Here is a 19,247-nt window from a genome sequence, read left to right as displayed (position 1 = left end):
TCTGATTGTTATGAAAACTCTCGACAACAATACAATGCTTGTACTGTCCATTTCCATGGAAATTCATTTTGTGAGTTCAGCAGTACTGCAGCAGTGCTTACTCCCTCCCTACTCAGTTAACCATCCCATAGTCGTTTACATTGTAATTTATATCCTTACTGATGAACGAGCATGGGATGGATAGCTAATTAATTAAGCATAATACAGAACACCCACTTCCTCATCCCAACCTTAATTTACAGTCATAGCTGTTGTTCTCCTTCAAGAGGGCCGTTTTGTTGATTTATTTTGGTGTGTGTGTGTGTGATGCATTGTTTCCCAAACTTGGTCCTCAGGACCCTAAGGGGTGCATGTTTTGGTTTTTGCCCTAACAATACACAGCTGATTCAAATAATCAACTAATTATCTAGCTTTGATCATTTGAATTGGCTGTGTAGTGCTAGGGCAAAAACCAAAACGTGGAGCCCTTGGGGTCCCGAGGATCGAGTGTGGGAAACGCTGGTGTAGTGTCTTGATAAGGAGCAGAGAGGCAGAAAGGTTATGTAACAACTCAATGACTTCCCCATTAGCAGCCGTATCGGGTGGTTTTGTTTTGTCAACTAATCATGGTCTTCAGTTTAGAATGGTTTTAGTTTCATCAGCTGTGTTGACTAGGGATGGGGGGAAAGTGTGACTACTCCGGCCCCGAGGACTGGAGTTGCCCATCCCTGACTAGGTATCTTTCTGATACTGACCATAAGGGTACAAGCTGAGGAAAGAGAAGCATTCCACTTATTTTCTTTCTCCCATTCCCTTTCTCTCCAGCCGTCCTACTGGTGCAGCAGCCCCCGCATGGCCATGGTGAAGGAAGAGGAAGACGTGGAGAAGGCTCTGAAGGGAGAGTTCATCGAGGAGGAGCCAGCCGGACTGGTCTCAGGAGTCAAGATCAAACACCTGAACAAGGCAAGGTCTTAAATGCAACCTGTCCACCCAGTCCCAATTCGATCCCTACCCCTCCCCTTGGCTGTAACAATATGATGTCTGCAGATATGTAGAGTGGAAGCAACACAGTGGAAGCTCCTCCACTACACTGCTTATACTGTCCAGACTATTCAGTTCCCTATACATAGAAGGCTTGGGCCAAGGAGTTGGGAGCGAATTGAGACTGAGACATCAAGTGGTTGAACATGTTTTTACAGAAAAAGAAAGCCCCTTGTAGCTTTACCATTATGGGACTATGCCTTTATTTCAGTGTGGTCCTCAACATGTAAAAGAGCATCTCATTTCATATTGTTATGTAATGATGTTTTTGAACTGGAACTAGGCAGGAGGAGATTTTTGGTACATTTTTTGTGTGTTTTCTTCAGTTTGAAGATTAATCAACACAACCCAGGGCTGGGTAGATGAAACACTTTGCTAAGTTTGGGAGAAGGAGATGAGGAGAAGGATAATGGAGAAGGCGATTATGACGCTAGGCCCTTAGACCCAGGGCTGGAGATGAGGTGATTACACCCAGGGCTGGAGAGGGATAATAAAGAGCAAAATAATGACTTCCCTCAGGGATAGGTATGCCATTGTAATGATTTTAATCCAGGGATAGGTATGCCATTGTAATGATTTTAATCCAGGGATAGGTATGCCATTGTAATGATTTTAATCTAGGCATAAATAGGCCATTGTAATGATTTTAATCCAGGGATAGGGAGGCCATTGTAATGATTTTAATCTAGGGATAGGTAGGCCATTGTAATGATTTTCATCTAGGGATAGGTATGCCATTGTAATGATTTTAATCTAGGGAAAGGGATGCCATTGTAATGATTTTCATCTAGGGATAGGGATGCCATTGTAATGATTTTCATCTAGGGATGCCATTGTAATGATTTTCATCTAGGGATGCCATTGTAATGATTTTAATCTAGGGATAGGTAGGCCATTGTAATGATGTTAATCCAGGGATAGGGATGCCATTGTAATGATGTTAATCCAGGGATAGGTAGGCCATTGTAATGATGTTAATCCAGGGATAGGGATGCCATTGTAATGATTTTAATCTAGGGATAGGTAGGCCATTGTAATGATGTTAATCCAGGGATAGGTAGGCCATTGTAATGATGTTAATCCAGGGATAGGGATGCCATTGTAATGATGTTAATCCAGGGATAGGTAGGCCATTGTAATGATTTTAATCTAGGGATAGGTAGGCCATTGTAATGATGTTAATCCAGGGATAGGTAGGCCATTGTAATGATGTTAATCCAGGAATAGGGATGCCATTGTAATGATTTTAATCCAGGGATAAGTAGGCCATTGTAATGATGTTAATCTAAGGATAGGTATGCCATTGTAATGATGTTAATCCAGGGATAGGTAGGCCATTGTAATGATGTTAATCCAGGGATAGGGATGCCATTGTAATGATTTTAATCTAGGGATAGGTAGGCCATTGTAATGATTTTAATCCAGGGATAGGGATGCCATTGTAATGATGTTAATCCAGGGATAGGTAGGCCATTGTAATGATTTTAATCCAGGGATAGGTAGGCCATTGTAATGATGTTAATCCAGGGATAGGTAGGCCATTGTAATGATTTTAATCCAGGGATAGGTAGGCCATTGTAACCATTTAGATGGAATGATTTTCATCCTGCCAGGAGTTCAAAGTGGGTAACAAGACGCGGCAGGCTGTCAAGGATCTGACAGTGAACATGTTCGAGGGCCAGATCACAGTTCTGCTGGGGCACAACGGAGCCGGGAAGACCACCACACTGTCCATGCTGACAGGTGGGACGCACACACACACAGCCATACACATTGCTACTTTTCCCTTGTACAATCTACAGACCGAATTGAAAACAGAACCGCAAGCATAGACAGGCCAGTGTGCCTGCTCTTAAAACCAAACTCACAATAGGCTTTGTATTGTACAACTCACTCCTTATGTTTGTCTGTGTATCCTCCAGGTCTGTTTCAGTAGCAGGGCCTACATTAACAGCTATGTTTCTCTGTGTATCCTCCAGGTCTGTTTCAGTAGCAGGGCCTACATTAACAGCTATGTTTCTCTGTGTATCCTCCAGGTCTGTTTCAGTAGCAGGGCCTACATTAACAGCTATGTTTCTCTGTGTATCCTCCAGGTCTGTTTCAGTAGCAGGGCCTACATTAACAGCTATGTTTCTCTGTGTATCCTCCAGATCTGTTTCAGTAGCAGGGCCTACATTAACAGCTATGTTTCTCTGTGTATCCTCCAGGTCTGTTTCAGTAGCAGGGCCTACATTAACAGCTATGTTTCTCTGTGTATCCTCCAGGTCTGTTTCAGTAGCAGGGCCTACATTAACAGCTATATTTCTCTGTGTATCATCCAGGTCTGTTTCAGTAGCAGGGCCTACATTAACAGCTATGTTTCTCTGTGTATCCTCCAGGTCTGTTTCAGAAGCAGGGCCTACATTAACAGCTATGTTTCTCTGTGTATCATCCAGGTCTGTTTCAGTAGCAGGGCCTACATTAACAGCTATGTTTCTCTGTGTATCCTCCAGGTCTGTTTCAGTAGCAGGGCCTACATTAACAGCTATGTTTCTCTGTGTATCCTCCAGGTCTGTTTCAGTAGCAGGGCCTACATTAACAGCTATGTTTCTCTGTGTATCCTCCAGGTCTGTTTCAGTAGCAGGGCCTACATTAACAGCTATATTTCTCTGTGTATCATCCAGGTCTGTTTCAGTAGCAGGGCCTACATTAACAGCTATGTTTCTCTGTGTATCCTCCAGGTCTGTTTCAGTAGCAGGGCCTACATTAACAGCTATGTTTCTCTGTGTATCATCCAGGTCTGTTTCAGTAGCAGGGCCTACATTAACAGCTATGTTTCTCTGTGTATCCTCCAGGTCTGTTTCAGTAGCAGGGCCTACATTAACAGCTATGTTTCTCTGTGTATCCTCCAGGTCTGTTTCAGTAGCAGGGCCTACATTAACAGCTATGTTTCTCTGTGTATCCTCCAGGTCTGTTTCAGTAGCAGGGCCTACATTAACAGCTATGTTTCTCTGTGTATCCTCCAGGTCTGTTTCAGTAGCAGGGCCTACATTAACAGCTATGTTTCTCTGTGTATCCTCCAGGTCTGTTTCAGTAGCAGGGCCTACATTAACAGCTATGTTTCTCTGTGTATCCTCCAGGTCTGTTTCAGTAGCAGGGCCTACATTAACAGCTATGTTTCTCTGTGTATCCTCCAGGTCTTTTTCCTCCCAGCAGTGGCAGGGCCTACATTAACGGCTATGACATCTGTCAGGACATGGCTCTGATTCGCCACAGCCTGGGCCTGTGTCCGCAGCACGACGTGCTCTTTGACAACCTCACTGTCCAGGAGCACCTGCTATTCTACACACAGGTAAGACATGCAAACACGCAGGCAGGCACCGAGACAGGCAGGCAGGCACGCACGCAGGCACCGATGCGGGCACGCAGGCACCGAGACAGGCAGGCAGGCACCGAGTCAGGGAGGTAGACAGGCACCGAGACAGGCAGGCAGGCACACAGGCACCGAGTCAGGGAGGCAGACAGGCACAGAGACAGGCAGGCACCGAGACAGGCAGGCAGGCACCGAGTCAGGGAGGTAGACAGGCACCGAGACAGGCACACAGGCACCGAGTCAGGGAGGCAGACAGACACAGAGACAGGCAGGCAGACAGGCACCGAGACAGGCAGGCAGGCACCGAGTCAGGGAGGTAGACAGGCACCGAGACAGGCAGGCAGGCACACAGACACTGAGTCAGACAGGCACAGAGACAGGCAGGCAGACAGGCACAGAGACAGATAGGCAGTCAGGCATGCAGGTACAGAGACAGGCACGCAGGCACCATTCCCCTCTACGTTCCTTACATTCCGTCCTCTTATCGTTCCTTTTAAGTTTACTTTCTCAATTTCACTCTAACTTTTCCTCACATTCCATACTTCCCTTCTTCCCACTTATGTCTCTCGCGCTCGCTCTCCCTTGCGTTCTCTCATGCTCTCGCTCTCTATTGCACTCTCCAGCTGTGGTATGTATTCCTTATGCCTCTCATCTCCAGCTGAAGGGTTATTCCTTATGTCTCTCTCTCTCTCGTCTCCAGCTGAAGGGTTATTCCTTATGTCTCTCTCTCTCTCGTCTCCAGCTGAAGGGTTATTCCTTATGTCTCTCTCTCTCTCGTCTCCAGCTGAAGGGTTATTCCTTATGTCTCTCTCTCTCTGTCTCGTCTCCAGCTGAAGGGGTATTCCTTATGTCTCTCTCGTCTCCAGTTGAAGGGTTATTCCTTATGTCTCTCTCTCTCTCGTCTCCAGCTGAAGGGTTATTCCTTATGTCTCTCTCTCTCTCTCGTCTCCAGCTGAAGGGTTATTCCTTATGTCTTTCTCTGTCTCGTCTCCAGTTGAAGGGTTATTCCTTATGTCTTTCTCTGTCTCGTCTCCAGCTGAAGGGTTATTCCTTATGTCTCTCTCTCTCTCGTCTCCAGCTGAAGGGGTATTCCTTATGTCTCTCTCGTCTCCAGTTGAAGGGTTATTCCTTATGTCTCTCTCTCTCTCGTCTCCAGCTGAAGGGTTATTCCTTATGTCTCTCTCTCTCTCTCGTCTCCAGCTGAAGGGTTATTCCTTATGTCTTTCTCTGTCTCGTCTCCAGTTGAAGGGTTATTCCTTATGTCTTTCTCTGTCTCGTCTCCAGCTGAAGGGTTATTCCTTATGTCTCTCTCTCTCTCGTCTCCAGCTGAAGGGGTATTCCTTATGTCTCTCTCGTCTCCAGTTGAAGGGTTATTCCTTATGTCTCTCTCTCTCTCGTCTCCAGCTGAAGGGTTATTCCTTATGTCTCTCTCTCTCTCTCGTCTCCAGCTGAAGGGTTATTCCTTATGTCTCTCTCTCTGTCTCGTCTCCAGCTGAAGGGTTATTCCTTATGTCTCTCTCTCTCTCGTCTCCAGCTGAAGGGTTATTCCTTATGTCTCTCTCTCTCTCGTCTCCAGCTGAAGGGGATTCCTTATGTCCTTAGCTGAAGGGTTATTCCTTATGTCTCTCTCTCTCTCGTCTCCAGCTGAAGGGGATTCCTTATGTCTCTCTCTCTGTCTCGTCTCCAGCTGAAGGGTTATTCCTTATGTCTCTCTCGTCTCCAGCTGAAGGGGATTCCTTATGTCTCTCTCTCTCTCTCGTCTCCAGCTGAAGGGTTATTCCTTATGTCTTTCTCTGTCTCGTCTCCAGTTGAAGGGTTATTCCTTATGTCTCTCTCTCTCTCTCTCTCTCGTCTCCAGCTGAAGGGGTATTCCCAGGAGAAGATTCCAGCTGAGGTGGACCGGATCATCAGGATTCTGAACCTGGAGGACAAGCGACATTCCCACTCCAAGACCCTGTCAGGTGGGATGAAGAGGAAACTATCCATTGGCATCGGCCTCATCGGAGACTCCAAGGTCAGTATTGGATTGTGTCCCAAATGCCACCCATTTCCCTATTCAGTGCACTGCTTTTGACCTGAAGGTATTGCCTTGTCACTCAATTCAAAATGACTTTATTAACCCCAGAGGTTTAGTTAGCGTGGCATTGTCAAAGTACAGGCATAACATAATTGCATGAATAAATACGGATTCCTTTTCCACAATTTGTTGTGTTACAGCCTGCATTTAAAATGGATTACGTTGAGATTGTTGTCACTGGCCTAAACACAATACCTCATAATGTCAAAGTGGAATTATGTTGTTTTTCTATGTACGAAAAATATAACGCTGAAATGTCTTGAGTCCATAAGTATTCAACCCGTTTGTTATGACAAGCCTAAATACGTTTAGGAGTAAACATTTGCTTAACAAGTCACGTAATAAGTTGCATGGACTCACTCTGTGTGCAATAATAGTGTTTAACATGATTTTTGAATGACTACCTCATCTCTGTACCCCACACTTACAATATGTAAGGCCCCTCCGTCTAGAAGTGAATTTCAAACACAGATTCAAACACAGATTCAACCACAAAGACCAGGGAGGTTTTCCAATGCCTCGCAAAGAAGGGTACCTATTGGTAGATAAAAAATAAATTAGACATTGAATATCCCTTTGAGCATGGTGAAGTTATTAATTACACTTCTGATGGTGTATCAATACACCCAGTAACTACAAAGATACAGGCGTCCTTCCTAACACAGTTGCCGGAGAGGAAGGAAATTGTTTAGGGGTTTCACCATGAGGCCAATGGTGACTTTCAAACAGTTACAGAGTTTAATTACTATGAGAAAACTGAGGATGGTTCAACAATAATGTAGTTAGTCCACAATACTAACCTAATTGACAGAGTGAAAAGAAGGAAACCTGTACAGAATACAAAACATTGCAAAACATGCATCATGTTTGCAACAAGGCACTAAACTAATACTGAAAAAATTGCAAAGAAATGCACTTTTTGTCCTGAATATATAGTGTTATGTTTGGGGCAAATCCAGTACAACACATTACTGAGTACCACTCTTCATATTTTCAAACATCGGGGTGGCTGCATTGTGTTATGGGTGTGCTTGAAATTGTTATGGACTGAGGAGTTTTTCAGGATAAAAAAAAGAAACAGAATGGAGCTAAGCACAGGCTAAATCCTAGAGAAAAACCTGGATCTGTCTGCTTTCCACCAGACACTGGGAGATGAGTTCACCTTTCAGCAGGACAATAACCTAAAACACAAGGCAAAATATACACTGGAGTTGCTTACCAAGAAGTCAGTAAATGTTCCTGAGTTACTGAGTTACAGTTTTGACTTAAATCTACTTGAACATCTATGGCAAGACCTGAACATGGGTGTCTAGCAATGATTAACAACCAATTTGACAGCCCTTGAAGACTTTAGAAAATAATAAATGGGCAAATATTGCACAATCCATAGAGACTGACCCAGCCTACTCACAGCTGTAATCAATGCCAAAAGTGCTTCTACAAAGTATTGACTCGAGGGTGTGAATACTTAGGTAAATTAGACTTTTATTTATTTCATTTTCAAAACATTTTCAAAAATTCCTAAAAACATGTTTTTACTTTGTCATTAAGGGGTATTGTGTGTAGATGGGTGAGAAAAACATTCTCTGAAATCCATTTTGAATTTGGGCTGTAACACAACAAAATGTGGTATGAATACTTGATGCACTGTATGTGCAACACACAAGGCTATTTCAACACATCTTACCCCTCTGGCTCTTTCTCTGTCCCTTCACTTCCATCCCTCAATCTTCCCCTTCCTCCACCCCCCTCCCTGTCTCTATCTTTGTCCTTCCATCCCTCCATCTCACCACTCCTCCCATCCAGGTGGTGATGTTGGATGAGCCCACGTCGGGCATGGACCCGTCGGCGAGGCGGGCCACCTGGGACCTGCTCCAGGGTGAGAAGCGCGGGCGCACCATCCTGCTGACTACACACTTTATGGACGAGGCCGACCTGCTGGGGGACCGTATAGTCATCATGGCTGGGGGAGAGCTGCAGTGCTGCGGCTCGCCTCTGTTTCTCAAGAACAAATATGGTGAGAGGAGGGAGGGAGAAAAAGAAGAATGGGTAGAGAGGGTAAAGGGTGTGGGAGAGGGAAGAGAGGAGGGAGGGAGGGAGGGAGGGAAGGGAGAATGGGTAGAGAGGGTAAATGGTGTGGGAGAGGGAAGAGAGGAGGGAGGGAGAATGGGTAGAGAGGTTAAAGGGTGTGGGAGAGGGAGGAGAGGAGGGAGGGAGGGAGAATGGGTAGAGAGGGTAAAGGGTGTGGGAGAGGGAGGAGGGAGGGAGATAAAGGAGAATGGGTAGAGAGGGTAAAGGGTGTGGGGGAGGGAGGGAGATAAAGGAGAATGGGTAGAGAGGGTAAAGGGTGTGGGAGAGGGAAGAGAGGAGGGATGATAAAATGAACAGGTGTGATGGAGAGGTTGTGGAAACAGAGAGAAGAGAAGAGGTGGAATGTAGTGGTGAAATTAAAAGGGTTGGATAGAAGGGGTGAAGTGGGAGTGAAGAATACAAGACAGAACATAGTGTGAATAACTAGTAGTTGTAGAATGTCATGAGGTGATAGGAGAGGGATTCAGAGATGTAACTTTACCTTCCTTCTCCTGCGTCTCAGGTGCTGGCTACCACATGGTGATCGTGAAGGATGCGCTGTGCAACGTGTCTGAGATCACACGTCTGGTCCACATGTACGTTCCCAATGCCACGCTGGAGAGCAGTGCTGGGGCTGAGCTCTCATACATTCTGCCCAAAGAGAGCACCAACCGGTAAGACAAAATCAATACCCAATCTCACACAGGCCATCAGTGCCGATGGCCACAGCTCTGTGTTTAGTGTGACACACTATTTTTGTCAGTCTATTTTGATGAGACCAAGTTGGGTCCAATCTGAGGGTGTTGCTGCTTGCTACAATATGATTACAGACACCTCTACTTCTAGAGGTAAGGGTGATGTTTCAAGTAGATATATAGCTTATGTCCCAAATGGCACCCTATTCCCTATTTAGTGCACTACTTTTGACCACTTTTGACCTGGTGAAAAGTAGTGCAGTAAAATGGGAATAGGGTGGTATTTTGGTCCCTACCCTAGTTGTTGGTTTTATCTGGAGGGAGTATTGACTAACTGTTGAGGTTTTTTAACGGCCTGTGATGTCACCGTAGATCCCCATGACAGAAGACTGTTTTAGACCCGGGTCTGACTGATCTCTGATGGATCAACGTTCTTCCCTCTCCAGGTTTGAGCTGCTGTTTGCAGAGCTGGAGATGAACAGAGAGGAGCTGGGCATCGCCAGCTATGGAGCCTCTGTCACCACCATGGAGGAGGTCTTCCTCAGGTATGGGATCACACACTCACCACAGCTCCCAGGGAGAGTAGCAGCTAGGTCTGGACCTCTCACCACAGCTCCCAGGAAGAGTAGCAGCTAGGTCTGGACCTCTCACCACAGCTCCCAGGGAGAGTAGCAGCTAGGCCTGGACCTCTCACCACAGCTCCCAGGGAGAGTAGCAGCTAGGCCTGGACCTCTCACCACAGCTCACAGGGAAAGTAGCAGATAGGCCTGGACCTCTCACCACAGCTCCCAGGGAGAGTAGCAGCTAGGTCTGGACCTCTCACCACAGCTCCCAGGGAGAGTAGCAGCTAGGCCTGGACCTCTCACCACAGCTCCCAGGGAGAGTAGCAGCTAGGTCTGGACCTCTCACCACAGCTCCCAGGGAGAGTAGCAGCTAGGTCTGGACCTCTCACCACAGCTCCCAGGGAGAGTAGCAGCTAGGTCTGGACCTCTCACCACAGCTCCCAGGGAGAGTAGCAGCTAGGTCTGGACCTCTCACCACAGCTCCCAGGGAGAGTAGCAGCTAGGCCTGGACCTCTCACCACAGCTCCCAGGGAGAGTAGCAGCTAGGTCTGGACCTCTCACCACAGCTCCCAGGGAGAGTAGCAGCTAGGTCTGGACCTTTCACCACAGCTCCCAGGGAGACTACCTTAAAGCCTGCAGTTGTAATAAATATTAACACTTGTCATGAGTATGTATGTACCTGCAGGCTTTTAAGTGTACGCACACAAATATATATGTATATATATATATACACACACACACACCTGTGGCGGTCGATGGCGTTTAAGATGGAGGATGATTTGTGTCATGGGCATGGCCTTAATTCTATTACAGCATATTGGATAACTGTCTTTCATATTCCATTCCATGGAATCCATTCCATGTTCCATTCAACCAGCTCAGTGTAATATCGATAGGCTTAGGCTACTTACTACATGATACTCACGTGTTCCCTATACCCTATCCCTATCCCTATACCCTATCCCTATACCCTATACCTATACCCTATCCCTATCCCTATACCTATACCCTATCCCTATCCCTATACCCTATCCCTATACCCTATCCCTATACCCTATCCCTATACCTATACCCTATCCCTATACCTATACCCTATACCTATCCCTATCCCTATACCTATACCTACACTGCAAAAAAGTGTGTTTTAATCAATGATTTGGTGACGTGAATATATTTTGTGTAGTTTTATCTAAAAAGATAACTTTTTATACATTTTTATTTTTCTGAGGAGGATGGTCCTCCCCTTCCTCCTCTGAAGAGCCCCCACTGACACACACACACACACACACACACACACACACACACACACACACTTATTCCAGTTCTCATCTTCTGCTCAATTACTCTGCATCACCAACCAGCCAGCTGTCTTCAGCTAACATCTGAGCAATTATTTCTGCCTGTGTTTAAAGCCTCTTTGTTTGTGTGTGTGTGTTTTTAAGCAGATTTTAATGTGTGAGTGTGTGTTTTTGGGGGGGGGGGGGGGGGGGGTGAGCATACATACATGTCTTTGTGTTACTGTCTGATAGGATAGTTTGTTTGCTTGCACGTGTTCTTGTGGACACGTGTTTTTTCAGTAGAACACAGCTGTGAAGGCTCTAAACAGGATATAGCAATTACCTCCAAAATATCTAATTTCAGGCGTCATTATTTTTACATCACAATGTGGGTCTATCAGTGAGTGTCTCCATCATTCCCCGTATACAAAAGCCTCATTAGTCCTTAATTTTCAACTCCACTAAAAGCCACCATCTTAACACGTGTTCAGTCTGTACACACTGATACATACATGTACTGTAGCTAAAGGTGTAACACCATCTCCATTAGTCTTATCATTAGGGTTCATTTTCAACTCCACTAAAAGCCACCATCTTAACACGTGTTCAGTCTGTACATACCCTGGCTATTACATACAGCCTCTTTCCATTACCAATTTAATTCAGCTTTATTCCCACCCAGCTCTCTGAAGGGGTGGACCATCTACATTAGTCCTGTCATTTCAGTTTCAGTTCAAATATACTGAAAGCCACCTAATTTAACACCTGTTCAGACTGTTCCTACCTTGGCCAAGTCATTTCCGCTTCTTTTCATCTTACTACATATGCAGTCTCTTGGTCATTATCAATTTCATACAGCTACAGCAGAGGCCCGAGTCCATTTTCACACCCTGGATAGGGGTCTCGTTGATCACTTATAGAACTGTTAGATGTAGCTCTTTGAGGGGAGTGCTGTCTGTGTCAGGCGTTGTGGGAGTGGAGATTGGCTGGCTGAAATGATCATTCATTTGTAACGGACAGAAATGGCGTTCTGGCTATTGTGGTTGTCCAAGCTCCTGTCCATCCCCTCAGAGTGAGAAGACGAGAGAGTTAGCAGGGCTGGAATGACATAAAATGCTCACCATCACCAGTAACACAAACACACTCCCACTTATTAAGTACTCTCCGATGAGCTCCTTTGTTTGGTGTACAATAGACCCCGGGGTGTGTTCCTGAGTTCTGTGAAGAGATTTCAACATCCGTCTGATTCACACAGAGTGCTCTCTCCATAAGCCACTTCCGGAACACAAAGATTCATCCAATTATGAATGAATATGTTTCATGTCTATAAATACATTTGTACAGTCTAAAACGGTCAAGATGTCATACAGTACAAAGAAAGGTTCCTCCGGACCACCTGACATGATTAGGATCAATGGATCTCGAACTAAAGTTTCCTGGTCAGGACACATGGTCTGGAAAAACTCAGCATAGTTCATTGAATTTACAGATTAATTGAATTGTCATAATAAATACTAGGTATCTAACTACTGTAAATGGTATATTTCCTTATGTTGTCCTGATAAAGCTCCGTTCAGTAGGGAAGCTCAGTTAAATTGTTATAAGTAAGTTCATCCCTGTCTACTGTCAGTCTAGAGAAGTCCACTAAGTTGTATTGGTCCCTGTGTACTGTCAGACTAGAGAAGTCCACTAAGTTGTATTGGTCCCTGTGTACTGTCAGACTAGAGAAGTCCACTAAGTTGTATTGGTCCCTGTCTACTGTCAGACTAGAGAAGAACACTAAGTTGTATTGGTCCCTGTATACTGTCAGACTAGAGAAGTCCACTAAGTTGTATTGGACCCTGTGTACTGTCAGACTAGAGAAGTCCACTAAGTTCTATTTGTCCCTGTGTACTGTCAGACTAGAGAAGTCCACTAAGTTGTATTGGTCCCTGTGTACAGTCAGACTAGAGAAGTCCACTAAGTTGTATTGGTCCCTGTGTACTGTCAGTCTAGAGAAGAACACTAAGTTGTATTGGTCCCTGTGTACTGTCAGACTAGAGAAGTCCACTAAGTTCTATTTGTCCCTGTGTATTGTCAGTCTAGAGAAGTGTACTTTTTTAAATGTTTGTATTTCCTTATGTGAGTCCTCAGAGTGGTGAAGTTGTTGGTCTCTAGCCTGGACATCCAGGGTTTGGGTTAGATACACTGCTACTGTACTAAGCTGTACATTCTTGTGTATTTCCAGAGTGGGGAAGCTGGTGGATTCTAGCCTGGACATCCAGGCCATCCAGCTGCCCCCGCTGCAGTACCAACATGAGAGACGCTCCCACGACTGGACCATGGACGACACCAGCAGCTACAGCGGCATGACGGACGTCACCGACTTCACTGACAGCGGCACGCTCATCTCCGAGGACTGCTCCAACATCAAGCTCAACACCGGGGTGAGAAAGGAGAGTTTTTGTGTGTGGGTTCAGACAGGAAGTGAGCTAAATGTCAATATAGAAGGTTGCCTGTACACATCTTCTCTTTCTGTCATTAATATGGTTTATTAGTAGGACGGTTTATGAGCTTACAAAATATAGGAACATACTGTATTACATCAGGGGTGATATGGAAATAATCTCTTGCTCTTCTCTCTCTCCTGTCTGTCTTCCCACCCTCCTCTCCAGGCCAGACTGTACATGCAGCAGTTCTATGCCATGTTCCTGAAGCGGGCGCTCTATAGCTGGAGGAACTGGAAGGTGATTGTGGCCCAGTTCCTGGTGCCCCTGGTGTTCACCGTGCTGGCCCTGGTGGTGGCAAAGACCTTCCCCGGGCGCCACGACTCACCGCAGCTGAGGCTGGCACTGGGCCGCTATGGCCCCACCACCGTGCCCGTGGCCCTGGAGCCCGGCAAGGGACCACTGGCAATCGCCCTGGCACAGGTGTATTCTTCACAATTGGCCGCCCAGCAAGCCCAGGACGTTAATATTAGGGGTAAGCGTGTCAGCATGTTGGAAGAGATCACAGGATCACAGTACCACATAATAACTAGTTATTTGAGATGAAAGGTGATTTGTAGATCAGTGATTCTGTGCAGTTGTCTGCAATGTAGTGAATCTCAAACACGCATGGTGGAAGCTGCTTTAGACCATAGAGATGCAGACATGGAAAAAGCTTGTCTTTACTGATCCACCCTATCCCCTGCTTCTTCTCCTCAGACTTCACGGAGTACGTGCTCACCAAGACCGAGGAGGAGGGTGGGGCATTCAACGAGCGCTGCGTGGTGGGTGCATCATTCAGAGGCGGCACGGGGAAGTTTGCCGAGGTCACAGCCTACTTCAATAACCAGGGCTACCACACGGCCGCTACAGCCCTGATGATGGTGGACAACACCCTGTTCAAAATGCTGGCCGGGCCCAACGCATCGATTATGACGGGAAACATGCCCATGCCCCGCAACGTCTCCGAGAGCGCCCAGAGTCAGCTGACAGAGTGAGTGGGGAGTATGGCAGGGATGGAGGGGAAGGAGGGAGGGAGGGATGGTGGTATGGAAGTGGAGAGGGTGTTATGAAAAGAGGAGAGGGGATAGGAAAGGAAAGGAAAATTGATGAAAAAAGAGGAGAGAAGGAGAAGAGGGTATGGAAGGAACACAGGTGTTATCTTGAACACATTTGAGAAGAGGAGTGAATGTTTAGTTGAGCCACTCTGACTCAGTTCATAACTTCCTTATTGTTGTTAGATAGAAGTTGACTTTTCCATCAACCACCTTGTTTTGGGTCCTTATTCTGGCCTATCCTTTAAACACCTGCGGTCTACACATCTGTTACAGCCACTAAACCCCAATTAAACCAGGGTACTTCCCAAATGGCACCCTATTCCTTACAGAGTGCACTACTTTTCATCAGGGCCCATAGGGCTCTGGTCAAAAGTAGTACACTATGTAGGGAATAGGGTGCCATTTGGGATGGATGCACATCCAGTCAATGACCTCCCGGCCCTGCTGGATGGCTGGCTGGATCAATGGGGAAGCAACAGAGGCTGTTAAGTTCGAGTCTGAGGGGGAGATATTGACCAACACCATTCATCAGGAGGTGTTTTTTAGAGGTGAGAGGATGGAGAGGGAGTGGTTCGGTCAGGGAAGGTATATTGATGGGAGGAAGGATAGAGTGAAAGAAGGATGAGAGGATAGAGGTCTGGTGAAGATGTTCTCCTGGCTATCAGGATATTTATTGTTTCATAATACTCCATCTCTTTCTCTCCCTCCTTCTCCCCTCTGCCTGCCGACCTCACCACTCAATACATAATCTGCCTCCCTTACTTTTCTTTCTTTTTCCTGTGACTCCTCCCAGCTCCACGCCCTTCTTTATTTTCCTCATGACTCTTTAAAAAATGTTTTACCCTCCTCTCTTCCGTCTCTCTATTCCGTCTCGCTCGCTCTCTCTCTCTCGTCTCTCTCTTCCGTCTCTCTATTCCGTCTCGCTCGCTCTCTCTCTCGTCTTTCTCTCGTCTCTCTTTTCCGTCTCGCGCTCTCTCTCTCTTCCGTCTCGCTCTCTCTCTCTCTTCCGTCTCGCTCTCTCTCTCTCTTCCGTCTCGCTCTCTCTCTCTCTTCCGTCTCGCTCGCTCTCTCTCTTCCGTCTCGCTCGCTCTCTCTCTTCCGTCTCGCTCGCTCTCTCTCTTCCGTCTCGCTCGCTCTCTCTCTTCCGTCTCGCTCGCTCTCTCTCTTCCGTCTCGCTCGCTCTCTCTCTTCCGTCTCGCTCGCTCTCTCTCTTCCGTCTCGCTCGCTCTCTCTCTTCCGTCTCGCTCGCTCTCTCTCTTCCGTCTCGCTCGCTCTCTCTCTCCCGTCTCGCTCGCTCTCTCTCTCGTCTCTCTCTTCCGTCTCTCTCTTCCGTCTCGTTCTCTCTCTCTCTTCCGTCTCTCTCTCTCAATTCAATTAAAATTGCTTTTTTGCATGGAAAGTTTAGGGACTGTTTAAATAGTAACCCCCCCCCGCTCTCACTACTTCCCTCCTCGACACAGAGGTCAGACAGGCTTTGCCATCGCCATCAACCTGATGTATGGCATGGCATCCCTGTCCAGTACCTTCGCCCTGCTCCTGGTCACAGAGCGTTCACTCAAGTCCAAGCACGTACAGCAGGTCAGCGGCGTCTACCTCTCCAACTTCTGGTTCTCTGCACTGCTCTGGGACCTGGTCAACTTCTTCCTGCCCTGCATGCTCATGCTGGTCAGTATACCATCTGGATTTACTTAAAGGCCCAATGCAGCTGTTTTTTATTTTAATATCAAATCATTTCTGGGTAACAATTTAGTACCTTACTGTGATTGTTTTCAATGAAAATGGTCAAAAAGAAACAAAATAAGTTTCTTAGCAAAGAGCAATTTCTGATGCAAGAATTTTGCTAGGACTGTCTGTTAATGGTGTGGGTGGGGAGGGTAAAACTGAAAACTAGCTGCTATCCAAACAGTGTTTCACTCCCTCCCAACAGGTGGTGTTCCGGGCGTTTGGGGTCAAGGCCTTCGTAGCAGACAACCACCTGGTTGATGTGTTATTACTCCTGCTGCTATATGGCTGGGCCGTCATCCCCCTCATGTACCTGCTCAGCTTCCTGTTCTCCACCGCTGCCACCGCCTACACCCGCCTCACAATCTTCAACATCATCAGCGGCACCGCCACCTTCCTCACCGTCACCATCATGACCATCCCAGGTGAGAGCCAGGGCCAGGATACTAGCATTTCACACCATCGTGCCGACCCAAACCAAACTGTGCCGGCTCTGATATTTTCAGGATGGTCCAGCAACTGTGGGGATGCATAGCCAGTACAACGTGGCCCAGTTTGGTTCTGAGGTGTGAAAAGCCCAGGTGTACTGGAACACTGGACCTGTTGGCAGCTCTGACTACACTTCTAACTACATGGGGAATCATTAAGATTTGGCGATTTAGAGCCTGTTTCTCTGCTAGGAAAAAGAACGACCCCCTACTGCACACTGGTGCACTTATTTGCTTCAGAACTGGGGATTAGGCAGGCAAAATATGCTGTGGAAATACATTTGATGAATTTCCCTTACCATAATTCTCTCATCTCATTTCCTTTCCTCCTTTCCCTCCTCTCCTCCTCCTGTTTCCCCTTCTCTCCTCTCCTTCCCATCCCCCCCTCCTCCTGTTTTCTCTTCTCTCCTCTCCTCCTTTCCCTCCTCTCCTTCTCCTGTTTCCCCTTCTCTCCTCTCCTCCTCCTCCTGTTTTCTCTTCTCTCCTCTCCTCCTTTCCCTCCTCTCCTCCTCCTGTTTCCCCTTCTCTCCTCTCCTTCCCATCCTCTCCTCCTCCTGTTTCCCCTTCTCTCTCTCCTTCCCATCCTCTCCTCCTCCTGTTTCCCCTTCTCTCCTCCTCCTGTTTCCCCTCCTCTCCCCCTCGCAGAGCTATATCTACAGGACCTGTCTCGTAACCTGGACAAGGTTTTCCTGCTCTTCCCTAACTACTGCCTGGGCATGTCCTTCAGCCAGTTCTACCAGAACTACCAGTTCATCACCTTCTGCACCCCCAACCCTGTGACCATGGCCTTCTGCCGTGCCTTCAGTGAGTAGTGTACGGTGTTCTCCTACAGCAGGGAGACAGCAGCCGTAGCTGTATCACAGTGTCCATAGTTCAGTAGGAATACCTATTGTATTCGTAGCTTCTTTGGGAGGGGGGTGGGGACCAAAAATGTAGAGGATTATTTTATGGGACAATATACAAATGTTATTGAGAAAGATAATTTGAAAAAGAAAATGTTATTGCGTTAATAAATATATGTTGGTTCTCTTAATTTTGATAGAGATACAAATATAATGAGTGAAAGGTTGTTTGTTGATATATTTTTTAAACAGATTTTAAGGTTGATGTTAGATTTAGGGTGGGGTCGCCAGAATAAAAAAATAATAAAATGGGTATCCTGAAATGCTGGGGGAAAATAAAGGGGTCTCTGCTGAACAAGTTTTAATACCACTGTGTTACATGATATGTAATGGTAGTAATATTGTGATGATGATCACAATAATGTTGATGAGAATGATTCTGACTATGACGATGGTAAAGAGGATAATGAAGAGCCTGTCATGCTATTTTCTAGTTAACCTTTCGTAGCACTGACTGGTCTTGTTGCTCCTCCCTCTTCCAGACATCACGTACCAGGAGAACTACTTCTCCATGTCGGAGCCGGGGGTGGGGCGTTTCCTGGTGGCCCTGTCCCTGCAAGGTGTAGTCTTCATCACCCTCCTCTTCATCATCGAGATGCAGTGTGTCAAAACCCTCCGCCGCTTCCTCACCCACCTCGCCAGCAGACGTAAACAGGTTAGAAGGGGAGGGGCCAGAGAGTTGACTATAGGGTGCTACCTCATGCCCTGGGTGGGCGGTGTTTTCAGAAAATGTGCCTACCTGATGCCCTGAGCGAGATTAAACTAATGCCCCATTTGTTTATATAGGGCTGTAGTCAAGAGCAAATTATACTCCTCTTTTAAGAATTTCAGATTTCTGAAAAACTGGTAAAATGTTGGTGTGGTTGGGTACATGTCAAAATTCAACATTACTGTGCCCTGCTGTAATTTCTTACAGCTGTATTATGCCAATAGTATAAAAAGACCTCATCGATAATGACAGTCAGTATGTCTCCTAGTTGCCTCTGATGGGGGATGCGGCCCTACTGCCAGAGGACAGGGACGTAGCGGAGGAGAGGAAGAGGGTTCTGGAGTGTCAGCCCATAGTAGAATCTATGGTGGGGAGCCCACTCATTCTGCAGGACCTCAGCAAGGTACAGCAATCTGTCTGTTAGTCTGGTCTCCCTCCCAGAGGCATCCAATAGTGGTGAGGGCCTCCCTCCCTCCCTCCCTTTCTCTAGGCACACAGCAGTGATCTCCCCCCCTCCCTCCCTCCCTCTAGGCACACAGCAGTGATCTCCCTCCCTCTAGGCACACAGCAGTGATCTCCCTCCCTCCCTCCCTCCCTCCAGTTCTACAGCAGTGATCTCCCTCCCTCCCTCCCTCCAGTTCTACAGCAGTGATCTCCCTCCCTCCCTCCCTCCCTCCCTCCCTCCCTCCCTCCCTCCCTCCCTCCCTCCCTCCCTCCCTCCCTCCCTCCCTCCCTCCCTCCCTCCCTCTACAGCAGTGATCTCCCTCCCTCCCTCCCTCCCTCTACAGCAGTGATCTCCCTCCCTCCCTCCAGTTCTACAGCAGTGATCTCCCTCCCTCCCTCCAGTTC

The 19,247-nt window shown here is 46.9% G+C and overlaps 1 protein-coding gene across 1 annotated transcript in view; it reads left to right on the top strand.

Annotated features, from left to right (window-relative positions):
* LOC139401868 (phospholipid-transporting ATPase ABCA3-like) overlaps positions 1–19,247 on the top strand; it is a gene marked incomplete at its 5' end in the record, with an annotated part of 54,076 nt that overhangs the window by 19,523 nt on the left and 15,306 nt on the right. The window contains 15 exons of the mRNA XM_071145860.1: positions 805–942; positions 2,634–2,763; positions 4,197–4,351; positions 6,231–6,386; positions 8,256–8,466; positions 9,043–9,193; positions 9,661–9,759; positions 13,282–13,480; positions 13,709–14,015; positions 14,240–14,513; positions 16,038–16,242; positions 16,505–16,724; positions 17,433–17,591; positions 18,172–18,344; positions 18,667–18,801. Of these exons, the coding sequence (XP_071001961.1) occupies positions 805–942; positions 2,634–2,763; positions 4,197–4,351; positions 6,231–6,386; positions 8,256–8,466; positions 9,043–9,193; positions 9,661–9,759; positions 13,282–13,480; positions 13,709–14,015; positions 14,240–14,513; positions 16,038–16,242; positions 16,505–16,724; positions 17,433–17,591; positions 18,172–18,344; positions 18,667–18,801 (2,712 nt within the window). The remainder of the gene's footprint in view (positions 1–804; positions 943–2,633; positions 2,764–4,196; positions 4,352–6,230; positions 6,387–8,255; positions 8,467–9,042; positions 9,194–9,660; positions 9,760–13,281; positions 13,481–13,708; positions 14,016–14,239; positions 14,514–16,037; positions 16,243–16,504; positions 16,725–17,432; positions 17,592–18,171; positions 18,345–18,666; positions 18,802–19,247) is intronic.

The sequence above is a fragment of the Oncorhynchus clarkii genome, unplaced genomic scaffold, assembly GCF_045791955.1.
Source record: "Oncorhynchus clarkii lewisi isolate Uvic-CL-2024 unplaced genomic scaffold, UVic_Ocla_1.0 unplaced_contig_520_pilon_pilon, whole genome shotgun sequence".
Lineage (NCBI taxonomy): Eukaryota > Metazoa > Chordata > Actinopteri > Salmoniformes > Salmonidae > Oncorhynchus > Oncorhynchus clarkii.
The sequence above is the reverse complement of the archived record's forward strand: the minus strand, read 5'-3'. Positions and strand labels throughout refer to the sequence as shown.